The 17,353-nt window shown below is 37.4% G+C and overlaps 1 protein-coding gene across 13 annotated transcripts in view; it reads right to left on the bottom strand.

Moving 5' to 3' along the window:
• The window catches only part of LOC121320501 (inositol polyphosphate-4-phosphatase type I A-like), a 105,757-nt gene that overhangs the window by 19,297 nt on the left and 69,107 nt on the right, over nucleotides 1-17,353 (bottom strand). For 6 of the 13 annotated variants that reach the window (XM_041258880.1, XM_041258873.1, XM_041258876.1 and 3 more), the window contains 5 exons: nucleotides 15,491-15,508; nucleotides 10,622-10,808; nucleotides 9,380-9,598; nucleotides 7,712-7,976; nucleotides 23-55 (listed from right to left, as the gene is read on the bottom strand). In XM_041258880.1, the coding sequence (XP_041114814.1) occupies nucleotides 23-55; nucleotides 7,712-7,976; nucleotides 9,380-9,598; nucleotides 10,622-10,808; nucleotides 15,491-15,508 (722 nt within the window). The remainder of the gene's footprint in view (nucleotides 1-22; nucleotides 56-7,711; nucleotides 7,977-9,379; nucleotides 9,599-10,621; nucleotides 10,809-15,490; nucleotides 15,509-17,353) is intronic. The other 7 variants (XM_041258883.1, XM_041258881.1, XM_041258884.1 and 4 more) reach the window with 5 other exon arrangements.

Raw genomic sequence — 17,353 nt, 5'->3', positions numbered from 1 at the left:
AGGGAATGGAAAATGCACATACCTGGAGTGGCCTCCTCAGCAGGGGTGTTGCAATCTAAACAAAAATGGAGGTGCAACATGCATGGTTAGGAAGCAGCATAGACAATATGAGCAACTCTAAAAAGCTGCCTGTATTTATACTGCAATTGAATTAGGCTTAAATAATGCAGTCAGCATGGGGTAAGCAAAGAGCTGGCTTTTTTAAACTGGAGCAGAACATACTTTTCTATGGAACTGATTTGAAATGCAGGCTATCCTACTGAAAAAGCGCCAGCGAAGTGGCATGTTCGATATCAAGGTTACACCCAGAAATGTATAAACATAGAGAATCTCTACTGCTAGAATGGGTCTGGTTTAATGAAAAATAATAATTACAAAAAAAAAAAAAAAAAAAAAAAAAAAAAAAAAAAATGATATTATGCTTTGCTTTGTTTTCAAAAATGTACTTCATGGGGAAATTATCAAGTCCTGGGTGTAACTCTGAAACAGATGGCCTTTTAGTATAGAATGCTACAGACAGTAAATAAGCAGTGATGACACACAAGATCTGGTAGGGTTTCCAATCCATCATGAAGTTGAGTTCAAGAACTTCTACAATGTGTGACGTTTTCTCGATTCTAGTGAAATCATTCTTTAGAATGTAAATATGCCAGTTATATTAACTTTGACACAGTGTATTAAAAAAAAAAAAAAAAAAAAAAAAACCTCCACCACAGACTGCCAGCTGGCTTCAGTGTTAGCTCGGTAATGAAGTCCAATATTAGTGCTAACCAAGGTCTGTGAAACCAGCCAATACTCTTTTTAAACTAGTTACTTTAAATTTTACACAACTACATATATTATTTAAATGGCTATTAAAGAAAAAGGTACATACAGTGGTTTGCAGAAGTATTCACCTCCTTGCAGTTTTTACATTTTGTTGGCACCTGAGCGTACTCCACGACGTTTTCAAATTAGACTTTACATGTGAATCTACACAAACTGCTCCACATGGATAAAGTAAAAAAAAAAAAAAAAAAAAGCAATACAGAGAAAAACAGATTAATCTCAGTTGCATAATTATTCAACCCCTTTGCTACTGCAGCCCTAAATCAGCTCAGGTGTAAATTATTTGTTTGAAAGGTCACAAAATTTGTGAAATGATTTAAGTCTGTGTGTACTTAAAGCAGTTTAACTTGTAGATAACTTCCCTCAGGTATATAAAGACTTTCAAACTGCAACTCACATAATGATCCAACAAAGCAACTATGAAGACCAAGGAGCTTTCGAAACAAGTCAGGGATAAAGTGGTAGAAAGGCACAGAGCAGGAGAATGGTACAAGAAAATTTCAAAGACGCTGATTGAAGTCCGTCATTAAGAAGTGGAAGATGCATCCTACCACCCAGAAACCACAACAAGCAGACAGGCAAGCAGGAAACTGGTTTGGGATGTCACTCTGAAGCCAACAATGACCTTGAGAGATCTGCAAAGTTCTGTGTCCGAGATCACAGTGAGTCAGTGTTCACACATCAACAATAAGCCAGTCCCAACACAAAGCTGGCCTGTATTGACAGGTGGCAAGAAAGAAGCCATTACTCAAAAATCTTAAAGCACGTACTAAGTTTGCGAAAAAGCATGTAGATGATACTGCAGACATGTGGAAAAAGGTTCTGTGGTCAGAAGAGACAAAAATTTTACTTTTCGTTCTGAATTCCAAGCTTTACGTCTGACAAAGCCCAACACTGCACATCACCCAATCAACACCATCCCAACTGTCAAGCATGGTGGTGGCAGAATCATGTTATGGGGATGCTTCTCTTCAGTAAGGACTAGAAAGCTTGTCAGGATAGAGCGGAGAATGGATGGTGCAAAGTACAGACAGGGAGGAAATTCACATTTTGGCAAGACAATGACCCGAAAGCCAAAGACACATCGGTGTGGTTGAACAAGAAGAAAATTAATGTTCTTGAGTGGCCCAGTCAAGTCCTGAGTTGAATCCAATTTAAAATTTATGGCGAGACTTGAAAATTGCAGTCCACCGACGATCCCCAACAAACTTACCAGAACTGGAGCAATTTTCCCGTGAAGAATGGGCAAAAATGTCACCATCCTACTGTGCAAAGCTAGTAACAGACTAAGGCTGCATCAATATTCTATATCGTATATCGCGATATTGGAAAATGTGGACAATTTTTTTATATATATATCGTAAAATAAACATAGCTAATAAAATAAGACACGTTATAAAACGTTCTTCATTCATACCATGCCGTGTTAAAACACTGTAGCGCCCAGAGAACTTTGTGGAGGTTTAGAACAATAATGCTGTTACTTTCTTGGATATTGTTTTTCCTGCTGCTGCTGTCGTCATCTGTATGCTTGTGTGTGACGTTTGGCGAGGGCGTGTCTTAGACTGGATACGTTGGCCACATTCTGTGTGTTCGTTTGGATGTAACAAGCAGCAGAGGGAGTAAGAGAAAGCTTGAATGTTGGTGGCTGCAGCCAGAGTGAATCCACTACTGAACAACTGATTACCGTTTTCTAAAAGAGACTGTAAAGGCAGTGATGTTATGTTTTGCTACTATTTCCTTTCTTTTTTTTTTTTTTATCAACAGTGGAATTTTACAAAAAAGAGGCAGTATTGAGATCAACATACAATACATATTATTTTACATATTGTGTTCAATAGAGCATCTTTGAATAGTATAATAGAGAGGAAAAAAAAAAAACGCTTTGTTACTCAAACTATGGTCCTTGGAACAAAGATGATATCAGGTCTGCATGGAGGCATTTTTTTGTGTGATAAAAATAGAAACGTTTTTGCAAAGGATTTTACAAACAAAGCATGAGCTGGGCAGATTATGTTCAGATAAGAGGTAAGAATTTTTTTTTGGTTTAAATTTTAACAATCCAATGAGACTGTAATTTAATGCTTCACTGTGGTAAAATCCGAATGTGAAAAGGTGCAAGTCTGAGACATTGCTGCAGAGCAAGCCAGCTGCAGGCTGTGTCCCCTAAATGCTCCGGGAATTATAAAAGAAAAAAAAAAAAAAAAAAACACACAGAAAGTGGTAGTATTTGCAGGAAAATCGTTACTCGTGTTTTTTTTTTTTTAAATGATCAACAGTTTTCCAGAAAAACTGTGCATACATTATTTGTAATTCAACAAAATATAACGTTATTGGTAGGGGGTGAATACTTCTGCAAACCACTGTATATGACAAGAATACAAGCTATTATGAACATGATAAATACACTGGTTATGACTAGATTCCTCACTTATGAAGAGTAAAAAAAGTAAAGACATTGTTGCTGTACATATAAAATGCAGGTATAAATGTATAGTATAGCCTATTAAGTGTTTTCTGACAATAATAATAATAATAATAATAATAATAATAATAATAATAATAATATAATAATAATAATAATAATAATAATAAATTCACAATGCATTTATATAATTGAATCAGTAAGACAATTACAAACATATAAAAACATACAACTTCACTCTACCTGTACAAAGTGTACAGGAATAAATATCTAGCCCTCAGGAGCTTTATTTTGAGAAGACTATTTTAGTGAATTTTCTCCATTTAACCCTTTGCAGTCAGGTCTAATTAATTCATACAAACTGTTTATTTTACATGCGCATCAAAAGTACACTCAGTACTGCATCTCTAGCCCTGTCCCACTCCTTGTTCGCTGTATTTATGACATCTCTCTTCATAGTAGTGCATACTGATAAATCACCTCCTGATCACTCGTTTTATCACCAAACTCCTCAATAATACTATCCAAGTCATTATTTTATTACTGTAACATATCAAAAAGCTTGGCAACTTTTTTTGGGGGCTTTTCTCTGCTTTTTCCGGAGAAAAAATGACCTAGGGACCTTTGACTGATGCCTTTTTTGTAATGTTGGATCTGGTCCGACATAGGACCACAAAGGGTTGATGCTGCTAACTGAAAACAATTAGGAGGAATAATAACCAGGAAATTATACCGCTATTTATATGTCTGGCCTTATAATTGTACAATCCTTTTGGTCTCTGTAACAGGGAGAGATCTGTGCTGACTCTGCTGGCGTGTTCACGGGCTGCAGGAAGAGGGCGACAGTCGTCCAACAACCGTCTGTGAGTCATGGCAGTGACACGGGGAGGTGGGAAAGTGGGTGTGTGGACTTTCCCCCTCTCTGAATGACTGAGAGGCGAGTCTTGGCAGATTGCCAGCCCTATAAAAAAATGCTCTGCTGTTTCCTCAGGCCTGCCCACTGAGACGCAACGAGAGTGCGGAAGCTCTGATCCAGGACCGGGAATCAGGCGAAACAAAGAGTTTCATAGCGAGACAGAGAGAGCAGGGAACCCTTGGGCAGACCCTGGCGTATTGTGAAAGAACAGGCTAGTTAGCCTACAGAGTAGGACGGTGATCCGGGTCGTGCGGGTAGTGACGACCGGGATAACGCTGCCGAGTGCAGCACCTTTTATTTGTAGTGTTATTACTGTTATATTTTCCATTGTTCTTTTCACCTTCTGTTTTCACTATTATTTCTTTGAGCACCTGCGAGTGCACTTGCCGTTCACGTACCAGCTGTGGTATTTCCGTGGTGCTGTCTATTATCGTTGATAGGCAGCCCACGGTCAACAGTGCCCTCTGCCGGAAAAAGCAAGAACTGTTTGTAAATAAAACTGGGCACCTGTGTGGTGTTTTCAAGTACACCTGTCTGTCTCCTAGTCAGTGAATTATCCACACCCCTTCCACAGTCTCCAATAAACTTGTAATCCAAAACAGTATTCACAGTAAAACGAGGAACATTAAATGTTCGTTTTTTTCTTTAAAAAAGCTACAATATTCAATCCTGTCTTTGTGTTTGAACAGCAATGGAAATACTGCAAATATTTCATCATTTTACTTTCATCACTATAGTATGTTTTTGACTACTGGTGTATGTATGGCATCAAGAATGTACTGTACAAATGTGACACTCAGGGGTTCCTCTATATATTGTAGTACCAAAAAGAAATGCAATACATTTAGACAAAAGTTGCATTGAGAAGTCGTCAATGTATTTTCCTAATATCCCAATATTCCGATAATTTTTGATGACTAATTCTAAAATTATTTTTATCACAACATACAAGTGAGAGTACGACATAAACTGGGATTTTGATAAGCGTGACTCCAGTATACCAAGTATGCATACTGTTGTACAGTAAATGAACAACAAGCCTAATCCACATACACACAACAAAAGATTGCGGGGGAAAAAAGAATAGTCTAGAAAAAAAGTGCATACTTATTCAGCCCTAAAGCTGCAGATACAGGCAATAAAAAAAAGGAAAACAAAAACAGTAATAGCCAATTACTAGCCAATGCCCAAAGTCTGAGATAAACATCATGCTGCATGTAAGACAGTGACAGGATGCATGAAGAAGAAAATGATGTCCTCAACACAAACCAAACAGAGGCAATGGACCCTAGTTGATGTTTTGTATCAAGATGAAACTGTGTGTGCATTTGACGCATACTTCAGAATAAAGGAAAGATCACAGGAAAACCATTGGTATGTTCATTTTCTTTTCAGTAGCTTTCACAGAAATGTTTCTTGCACGCATTGATAGCCAGGGATGTTCACCCCAGCATCAGAAAGATATGGTCAGAAAGAGAAATGGTGTAAATTGAAGATGATGCAGAGGTTATGAGCAGAGAGGGATGGAATGAGGGACAAGGGAGGGAATGAGATGGTGGGGGGAAAAGAGGGGGAGGGTGAAGAAAAGGATTTCTGTTTTTGATGGGTTGATGAGGCGATATCGGTTTGCCATCCAAAATTGGATAGCAACCAAGTAAGCTGATATACGGGCAGGAAGGTCTATTAATTAAGACTATAAACTTGAAAACAGGGCCATATTCCTATTTCATTTATGAATGTGTAAATTTCAGTTAAGTGCAACCGGCTACTGGTTGAAACAAAAGTTATGGGCATAGTAGTTTAGTAGAATCTCGGTCCTAAGGCTGCCATACACCAGACATGATGTGATTTTTCATTGGGCAACAGGATACTTTTGCAGTGATGTTACCATACACATCAACAGCGACACAGAAGGGATGCGACAGGTTTCAAAACTGCCAGATCTATACTGTCTTCTCTGACGATATTTCTAATACAGGGCAGGGCAAAGCCCTGCTGATAAAATGTATTGTAAATACTGTATTGTTTTGGTGTTGGAATGGGTGAATGCGTTATGATTTAAATGTATTGTTTTGTGTTATTTAAAACAATGTTTGGCTTCTTTATAGTTATTGGTTTGAATGTAGTTTGTTGATTTAAAAAAGACGAAGTGTTTTATTTGTTATTGTTGGTTTGGATGTGGGCTGGCAGGGGGTTGGTCAGCAGCGGCTTAATTATAAACAGAGTTGCTGTTGACCATGCAAATATTAAAAACCTTGTGCAGAAAGGTGACCATCTCCAGTTAATTGATTATTGTATTGCTGGTCTGGAGATGGTGACCGGTAGAAAAGCCTTCAGCTTTCCTTGTTCAGGGTGGGTGCTCAAGGAGGAGGAACTGTGCAAGAGAGAACGAGGTAAAGAAAAGAAAACAAAGTAAAAAGAAAGCAAGCAATTGCTAATGATGCTGGGCAGACCAGCACGATATTTGTTTGGTGTTTTGTGTTCATGATTTGTTTTTGTTTAAACTTTTATTTTACTCTGCAAGCTGTGTTTGTTAAAATATTTAATTTTTGTTTCAATCAAAACGGTGGCACAGTGTGCTTTTCACCAGAGTACCTGCCTGTGTGGTCTCTGTCAGCTGTCTGGTCTGGGAACGTCAACCCTCGGCTAGCCTGTCACACTCCCATATGTTGTCTTTTAAACTTGCATCTTTATAGTTGCGATGACCTTTGTCATAAAGCCCTAGGTGTTTTTTGAACGTGTATTATTTCCTCCATCTGGACAGTGCTTCACCCTGCTGGACCACGTGCATTGAAGATGTTCTCCGATTGGTTAATTCCCTAGTTCCCATGACACATTGGAAAAAATAGAATTCAATCCTATTTATTTTGCACCACTCCAGTGACGCTCTGGTGTCACTCCTGCGTTGCCTGTTGTGTAGGCTGTGTTGTGAAAGACACTTATCAAACATATAGGTTCTGTTCATTTTGTCACATCGCTGCAGTTTCACTGGTCGCACCGTGTCCAGTGTGTAAGGCCTTTATGCATAAAATACAGATACACCCCATACTATGAATGCATTTTTAAACAATATTTTGAAAAGAAAAGGTTTGATTTAGTAGCACATGGTTTGATTGAGCACCATAAAATAGGGAAATAACACAAAACATAGCACTACAATCTTTTGATATAAATCTACACCTTCTATACTAAGATTTTAAAATAATATATAAAGCAGATTTATATGGCCTTGTGCTTTAGGACAACTGACAGAACTTAAGGATATTAAACACACCAAGGGTTTGAAACTAAGAATGGTTTGGTGTAACAATGTGCTATCCCTCATTTGGACAACAGATTAGTTGCAGTAACATTCCAACCCATTTACTAACACCCTGCATTTGCAGGAATTCTAGATTAAGCACTGTGGGTGTGTGTCATTGTCTTGAGCTTTCCATAACTCCTGCAGCTCTGCCCAATCTTAACTCAAAATAAGGTCAGGGTTAGCACATCGTTCACCACCCCTTTCAATTATAAAAAATAAAAGATTCACCCATACGCACTTCTGTGTTTGTGAAAATGGCACATAGATGATACTGGAGATGATGAGGATGATGGTGATGTTGATGATGAGCTAGTGTCACCTCTGCAGTCTGGATTGATCCAGTACGCACGACTCTCCAGGTTACCTTTCTTGCTGGTGCAGGTTAGATCGCACTGAAACACGTCCTCACAGCTGTCACTTTGTAGACGCTCCTTCTGAAGCAGTTTGTCGACACGCTGAATAATGCATTCCAGGCTTTTGTCAACATTCAGCCAAACTTTTTCCTACAGAAGCAAGGAAATATATGGTTGTTAACATACACTAAATACTATTTTATTATTTTTTTATATAAAAGTGTTTAATATGCATGCTTTAATGCAATGGTGTCCTTTTCTGTTCAAGAGAGATCTTGGGACCCAATACAAAACCCGGAAGGAGGACCCATTTCGGTTAGTCAAAAGTTAGCAGATAATACAACCTTTTATAGAGTTTTATAGAGTGTAAGAACTTTATTAAAAGCACTGTTTAATCTCAGAGAAATCATCTAATCCAAACGCTTAATCCAAATTCACTGGTACATTAGTCAGAACATTTTTCTGTTTGACTTGGTCTCTTCTAATCGAAACATACTTAAAAAAAACAGCCCTTGATAAAAAAAAAAAAAAAAAAAAAAAATACAGTGAGTTAACATGTGTGGCTATCACTTTCCTATATGAACTGTTGCTTTCTGAAGCAAAGTTAAAGGTGGAATTAGTAAACACACAGAAGCTTTTTTGTGTACTTTTTGACAATATTCTAGTAAACTTCCAGACACAGGAAGACACTCCCCGGACACACCGCATCATAGGTAAAAAATATATATAAAACAATAAAAAATAGTCCTAATATAGGCACATGAGGAAATATATATTTTTTTAATTGAATCCACCCAATAGTTCTGTCCATCATTTAAAAAAGATTAACCCTGTCCGATATCATCAAAAAGACGTCAAGCACAGCTTTTTTGAGATGTTATAGTAATAAAATAATGACTTGGATTGCATTATTGAGGAGTTTGGTGATAAAACTTGTGATCAGGAGATGATTTATCAGTATGCACGACTATGAGGAGGTATGTTATAAATACAGTGAACAAGGGGTGGGGCGGGGCTGGAGATGCAGTACTGAGTGTCCTGTTGATATGCAGTGCCTTTTAAACCTGTTCTTACTGTGAAAAAAAATACTATTAAACAGCACGTGTGAAAACAAATTGGAACGGATGCGTCTGACAGACGCTGAATAAATGGACCACAAAGGGTTAATGAAATGTGCCTTTCCTTATTGTTCTGTTCCGTTCTGAAAGTGCAACACTACAGAGCAGCCTTCTCCTCCATGCTGACCTGCAAGTATCGAAATCCCCAAACTGTGCTGGAAAGAGTATCGATTTTTAGAAAAAGTTCTGTATTTAACGTTGTCATTCAAAATGTGAAAAGCATTTATAAACTTGCAAATCTGGAAAGGGACTCTCGAAAGAATGCATGGGTGACTAAGAGATGTAGACCAAAATAGAAGAGAGGGCTGCTGAAGTGTTGCACCTTCAAAGACTTTTTAAAATGAAGAACAACAATGATAGGGGAAAGTTGAAAATGATTTTTTACAGGATACACGATTCGACATTATCACAGAAATGATGTGGCTCAGGACCTACCCACTCCTCTTCGTGCCAATTGATGTGCAGCGATAACCGGCTGTTTCTGCCAGTCCACCTCGCCACCAGGGTGTCTTGATCGTTCCTGAGCATCACTTGGTCTGCGTCCCCAGCTGTGGGGGAGTTTTTAGAGGCAATGTACTCGGGTCTAGCAGCATTCAGCGCCTGGATTGCGTTTGCCAGTAATTTACAGTCACACACAGTCACCAGCTGTCTAGTCTGCAAATGATAAATAACATTGCTTGTTTACTAATGGGCAAATCAACAAACTAGTATTTTAAAAAGTAAGCATTTCTGCTGTGTCCTTTTGTGTGTTTATGTTGAAACTAATCTGTTGTGTTTTTAGTTGCTTTTCCCTCATTATTTATGTTTATTTGTAATTATTTTTAATCTGTTAATTAGGATTGGCACTGTTTCCTGATTGTGGTGAATAACAGTTTCCATGGTGACCAATAGAATCCCTTTTGTAGCTCAGGCCAGAATATTTGATTGTAAACATCCAAATAAGGATGTCTACTGTAAATGCCACACAAAGAGTATTGTGGGGCTAGGTTGGATTCTTTTTACAAGTGTTTTATTTACTTCCGAGGCAAAGTACATGCATGAACTCACAATTCACTTGCTACTTACTCTTTAATTGAACAAAGGGTACTGTCTTTTTGTGACTAAATTACTGAAGTGCAGTTAAATGACGAAGAACTGAAGAGCAGTTACATTTTCAAGGATGATAAAAAAATGAATTTACATGTGCGCATGAATCAAACGAACTTCATCAATTCATAATTCTACTATTGATATCACAGATACGTTATATGAATTACATGATATACTGCAGACTGTTAGAGGAAACTGGTAGAGCAGGCACACATTTACAGATCCCTATGTATTTCACTCCTACACTTCTGTCACACCCTCTCTAGTTCAAGGTCACTTGCTTTACCAGAACTTACCACTCTGGTTCTCCTTTTGAGTAACTAATGTCTGCTTTTCCAGTTGAAGTAAAATGCAGGGATGCAGCATAGAAATATCTCAAAGGAGTAGCAGTACATTTAAGGCAATGATAGTAATACATATTAGGTACAATTTATTATTGTGTTAATTCTATGTACATATTTCATTTTTATAGGCAGAATGAAGTATCTCCACTGTTGGCTGATCAATTGTAATACGTGTTCAAGATGTGTAAATATTTAATGGTACAGTCATTACATTCATAAGGCATGTTGTTGCAGCTTTGCATACCTTATCTGCTAAGATGGCAAGTGTTCTTTCCAGGCCGTTTGAGGAGCGGTCCTTGGCTGCCCTTGAGAGTCTCTCAGCATAGTAACTGACCTGGGTCTTCAGAGTATTGATGTGTGCTATGATCTCCTTTGCTCTCATAATGTCCTGCGGTATGTAAACTATGGACTGCGAGCTGGACATGGAACTGCTGCAGATTAGATATGGAATGTAAGTATCATCCTGAATTGTAACCACCCAATGCATTAGACACAATACAAAGCCTTTTAGGTGACTAGGCAGCGGGAAAACACAATTAAAAAGAATTTAGTATTGGGGGGAAAAACAGATTCAAAAGAATTGCCTTTTACATGGTTATCCTGAAGTAATTCACAATAGTTTTCTTTTGAGCTGGAGTTCAATGCAGCTTTTTACATAAGGGGGGTGATAGTCAGTGGGAACTTTTTTTATTTTAGTAGTACTACAGTATTAAGGACCACCCAAGCTGTATACAAATTAGAAATAAATAATAATTAAATTATAATATATATATATATATATATATTATATATATATATGACAATATATATATATATATATATATATATATATATATATATATATATACACACACACACACACATACACATACACACACACACACAGTGCCTTGCAAAAGTATTCAGACCCCTGACCAATTCTCTCATGTTAATGAATTACAAATGGTACACTGAAATTTCGTTCTGTTTGATATTTTTTTAAAACTCAATTATTGTAAGGTGAAATTGGTTTTATGTTGGGAAATATTTAAGAAAAATAAACAACTGAAATATCTTGCTTGCATAAGTATTCAACCCTTGTGCTGTGGAAGCTCCTAGTTTGCACCGATGAAAGAAATTGCCCTAACGAGGACACAATTACCTTACCGTTGGCCTCCACCTGTGAACCATTAAAGTTCCTGTCACATTTTCTGGATAAAAACCCCACTGTTGAAGGATCATTGGTAAGGCTGTGAATCTGAAAGGAAAATAAAGACCAAAGAGCATTCTACAGAAGTTAGAGATAAAAAGTAATACAAATGCATAGATTAGGGAAAGGGTACAAAATAATATTCAAGTGTTTGGATATCCCAGTGAGCACAGTTGGATCAATAATCAGGAAGTGGAAGCTGCATCACACCACCCAGGCACTGCCAAGAAAAGGCCGTCCCTCAAAACTCAGCGCTCAAACAAGAAGGAGACTTGTGAGAGAAGCCACAGAGAGGCCAAAAATCACTTTGAAGGAGCTACAGAGTTCAGTGGCTGGGAGTGGAGTAATGGTGCACCAGTCAACCACATCAAGAGCTCTGCATAACACTGTCCTGTATGGGAGGGTGGCAAGAAAGAAGCCGTTACTCAAAAAGTACCATCTGAAAGCAAGTCTGGAATTTGCCAGAAAGCATAAGAGTGACTCAGCTGTGATGCGGGAAAAGGTTTTGTGGTCAGATGAGACCAAGATAGAGCTTTTTGGCCAAAACTCAAAGCGCTATGTGTGGCGCAAACCTAACACTACCCATGCCTCAAGACATACCATCCCTACAGTGAAGTATGGTGGTGGCAGCATCATGCTGTGGGAATGCTTCTCTTCAGCAAGGACTGGGCATTTTGTTACAATTGAAGGAAGAATGGATCTAGTAAAATACCGGAAAATACTGCAAGAGAATCTGCTTCAGTCCGCTAAAAAACTGAAGCTTGGGAGGAAATTTACCTTTCAGCAGGACAATGATCCGAAGCACAAGGCCAAAGCAACATTGGAGTGGCTCAAGAACAAAAAGGTGAATGTCCTACAGTGGCCCAGTCAAAGTCCTGATCTCAATCCCATTGAGAATCTGTGACACTATTTGAAAATTGCGGTCCACAAGCGTCGTCCAACCAACCTGAACAACCTGGAGCAAATCTACCAAGAAGAATGAGCCAAAATCACTCTGACACTGTGTGCAAAGCTGGTACATACTTACCCCAAAAGACTCAAAGCTGTTATTGCGGCAAAAGGTGGCTCTACCAAATATTAATGTGTGGGGGTTGAATACTTTTGCAAGCAAGATATTTCAGTTTTTCATTTTTCATAAAAATATTTCCCAACATAAAACCAATGTCACTTTACAATAATTGATTTTGAGTTTAAGTGTTTTAAAATAAAATATCGAACAGAATGAAATTTCAATGTACCATTTGTAATTCAGTAATATGAGAGAATTGGTCAGGGGTCTGAATACTTTTGCAAGGCACTGTATATAAAATCTAATTTCACCTCGGTGTAAAAAGCTTTGCTAAAGATGGTCCTTATGTACAATATTAAAAACAACATACATCTTTTTTACTGCTCAATAATGCATGCCCATTCAAGACTGATGTAATTGTTAGTGCCATAATACTGTTTTAGCCTTAATTTTAACTAATGAATGTAACAAAGCTCAGTGATATGACTAACAGATACTTGCTACAGTAGGTGTAAGATACGATACATCATTTTTGAGCTTATTACATGGTGCAAGTTTAGATGCTATTTTAGCTATAGCGGTTGGTCCTCTGAAGCGCACCATGCAGCTGGTTCTTGTTACAGTGATACAGTCCCTCTGGACTGCAGGTCAGCAGTTGATGCAGCTGCATGCTCTGCATCCCAGAAATAGCTTTCTGTTTTGAAGTTTTGATCAGATTAGAAGCAAAAGATTTTCATTTTGGATGTACTGCTTTTTCAGTTTAATTTGTTAAAAAAAAGGAGAGGAAGGGCTCCCGAGTGGCACATCCGGTAAAGGCACTCTGCCTGGAGTGCAGCATTTGCCCTATAGCTTGGAGATTGGCAAATCCAAGCTGTGCCCATGCCGATCATTGACAGGAGTTCCAAGGAGGTGGCACACAATTGGCCAAGTGCTGCCCAGGCGGGGAAGGTTTAGGTTGGCTGGGGAGTCATTGGCTCACCGCACACCAGCGACCCCTGTGGCTGGCCCGGAGCATGCAGTTTAGAACTGTGTGGTCCTCTGAAGCTGCAAGTTCTGGGGTGGCTGCTGGACGGACTCGAAGAGCAAAAAAAAAAAAAACAGGGCTGATGGCATGTGTATCTTGTTTTCGTCTGTCCCGAGTTAGTGCTGGGGTTGCAGCAGTGAGCCAGGTTGAATAATAATTACAAATTCCAAAATTAGCAGCAAATCAGGAATTAATAAAAATAAAAAAAGGAGGAGGAAATACATAGAAAACGTATTTATTTTTTAAACTTTCTAAATTAGGGGTTTGGATTTTAGGGTTTGCTTGTGAAGCTTGATTTCTGGTCAGTATTTCTAAAATAAAAGGATAAACTATATTTTGTTGTCAATTTGTTTGTTTGTTATTAACCATAATGCTGAGTAGATGGGACACTCTCTCAACCAATGATCAGGATTCTTAATTTAAAATAAATAAAGCCATTTCTTTAACACTAGAATGACCAAGGCAGTCATTTTGACCGTTTCTGGAATTTAAATTTTAATTGATGTGCATGTGTTTAAGATAAGGAGCTGTGCTTTTCTGGATGTTTCTAAATATATGTATTAATTCCCCTGAGAAAGAATCTCGTAGCTGCAAATATTAGCAAGATGAAATACTGCTATACCTATTCTGACACTGCACAGTTAAATTAACTGATACATACTATAACAATTAAATGTTGCGGCACTATTTGTGTTTATCAGCCGGGACTTGCAGTCGTATTGATGTTTGATTATATCAGCCTGTATTCCTCAAGTGAGCTGTCTGTTGACATTTCTATTGTTTCAATGAGCCTCTGATAGCCCATCAATTAGCTGACAGCTCACGGCGCCAGGCTGTCCTGTCTGCACTGGTTAGTGTTACCCCAATACACATTGCAAATGGATAACTGAAGAAGCAGGACAGAAAAGAGTGTTTGGAATTGCTGAAAATTTTGCCAAGTAAGATGATGCAACAAAGGCAGACAGTGCGGTAAGTGCACTGCATATTTTAAAAAGAGCAGTCAGTATCTGTAATTTGTGCCAGCACTTAGACATTGTAAACAACTGTAAATGGAGCTCATTCTGTTTAAATATTTATTTATTCATGTCATTTCGATTCTAGTATGTCTGTGTATAAACGCATAGTTTTGGTTCTGCTTTGTTATCTAGGCAATATAAACCCATTTATTTTATATATATATATATATATATATATATATATATATATATATATATATATATATATATATATATATATATATATATATATATACACACATACACACTTATTTACATTGTTTCAGTTGTACAGTTTTGTATGTACATATTTTTTAGAGGATGCACATTCTGTAATATGTCTGAATATAAACACATTTCTATTTAAATATTCCATTTATTTACAATGTTTCGGTTGTGTAGATGCTTTATATGACATTCCTGAATAAAACGACTTATATTCAATTGTTTGTCCTGTGAAACACCTCTTGAAGGTACAGTATTAAACTAGTTTGCTAATTAAATAATTCCACCTTACCTGCCATGCACTTCCATTCACTATGTAGGGTGTCATTTTATCTGGAACCGCACTCAGTTAAATACATCTCTCAGTTAACATGCCATAGGTTCAGGTTCACCTTTTAACCCCAAATCAGTGAAAAGCAAACCCAGAAATCAGAAACCCTGTTAGAAAGCCATGCATAATCTAAAGAAAGCTCATGTTGTGGACAAGCAGAACCATTTCAGAAAGGTAACTGGTAAGACAGTCAAGTTATTGCACAGGCATTCCATACATGAAAGGTTGCTGTTGATTGGCATGAACATGTTTTCTTTTTTTCATGCAGATTCTCATTGACAAGATAAATGAATGAGAACCAATTTTAAAGGAAAAAATATGTGAAAAGCTAGGAACTCACCAACCCTCCTCATAAATGCTGATTAAAAAACAAAGAAGCAATTAAAATGCAATCAAATCATAAATTGTAATAAAGAATGCTGCTGTTTAAGCAACATTACAAAATGTAAAAGCAAGGCCAAGCAATTTCAAAGCACATCAGCAATAAACCATTTTGAAAAAAAAAAAAATTGTCCACCTAAATTGTTAATAAATGTATGTGTTATCAAATTCAAACACTTTATTGTTAAAAACAATGCTTGTTCAGATTGAAAATGTCTTAAATTCATGAATAAATGACCTTAAGCGCATTGGAATACTAAATTCATAGTCTTTGTTGACTTATGTAAATTATATTTTGTAGTTCAGTTAAATTAACATGTATCTTTGTAAGTGAACATACTAAATAATAAATACTATATCATGTGAACTTTTGAGACTTCTGCAGCTATGGCTAAAAGTTTTGCATCACCCTAGAATGAACTAATTTCATTTTGTAGTTTGTTTGTTTAATTTATGTTAAATAAAATATCTAAATTATGTTCATATATTATTATTATATTATTAATAAAATTCTCGGTGATGCACAACTTTTGGCCACAGCTATACAGTCCAAAGCTTTTAGTGGGAGACGACTAGTTTTACATTCAAAGATCATTTTGCATTTTGGGTAATATTTTATTCTGTGAACTCAATGTGTTAATAACAAACAAGTTCAATATTTTTTTTTTATTATTATTTTCTGACTGTAGGCCCTGACTGGCGCCAAATTGTCTTGAAGAGATAACGATGACAGCAGTTCCTTGTGACAGAATTAAATCAAATGATATGTGGCAGTTTGAGAAACAGATTGTGAAAAAACTGATTTAAAATCTGTTGCAAAAAAGGGGGCAGATTACAGATTTGGCAACATGGTCGCTTTATTTAGTAAAAAATAATTAAGCTTGACATTGCCGCCTCCTGATACTCTAAAAAGATATCTATACATTAAATCAGCTGGCCAACCATTACTGGGGAAATTAATTACCATTCTAGACCAGGAGGATTCAGTGCCAAGTTATTACCAAGGAGACCCGTTTTAATTAAAATAAATTTCAAATCTACATTCTCTCCCACTGGCAGCTGTTAACATTGTTTCTCATTTATGTACAGTGGTACCCAAAATTATTCAGACAGTTACCATAACTTAAAAAAAAAAAAAATCATGGTTAGGTAGAATTGTGTATTTAAAAAAGTAAAACTCAGAACCACATTAATTCCTAAAAAATTAACACAAAAAAACAAACATTTGACCAATTCTCAAAGATTTTTTACCCCAAATGACCATTAACATATTTTTGTCTAAAAGAAGAAAAAAAAACCCAAATTACAAATCTTTTTTTTTTTTTTTTTTCTTGCCCAATTTACAATACACTACACTAATTCCCTACACAGCTCAGGAGAACTAAAGATTCAGTGAGTGGTCTCTGATTCCATGACCAAGCAAATTTCCTTTTTACACCCAGGAACTCAAAAGCAAATGTAAGTGAGCTACCGGCCTTTGGAGGACAAGGGCCTGCACTGCAGGTGTCCTCCTCAGCTTACCAGTCCCTGACGGTTTTGCCGTCCTAACCCGTAGACCCACCAGAGCCAACGTGAAACCCCCTTTGAAATCTCCAGCAACTTCGCACAGCTAGGACATAAACCTGCTCTCCCCAGACTGCACGACTCACCCTGAGGCCGTGCTTTTACCAGGTGAGCCACCCGGGGTCCCTGACCAAATACAGTTCTGAATAAGAAACAACTTAGGACTACTTAACCCTTTGCTTCTGAACTGCTTTAAAATCGATCATATATGATCACTGATCTTTCGTGTCATATCTCGGTCATCCAGTCACCAATCTGG

Source organism: Polyodon spathula, chromosome 9 (genome assembly GCF_017654505.1).
Source record: "Polyodon spathula isolate WHYD16114869_AA chromosome 9, ASM1765450v1, whole genome shotgun sequence".
Taxonomy (NCBI): Eukaryota; Metazoa; Chordata; class Actinopteri; order Acipenseriformes; family Polyodontidae; genus Polyodon; species Polyodon spathula.
Note: the sequence above shows the minus strand (reverse complement) of the source record. Positions and strands in the feature narration are given on the sequence as shown.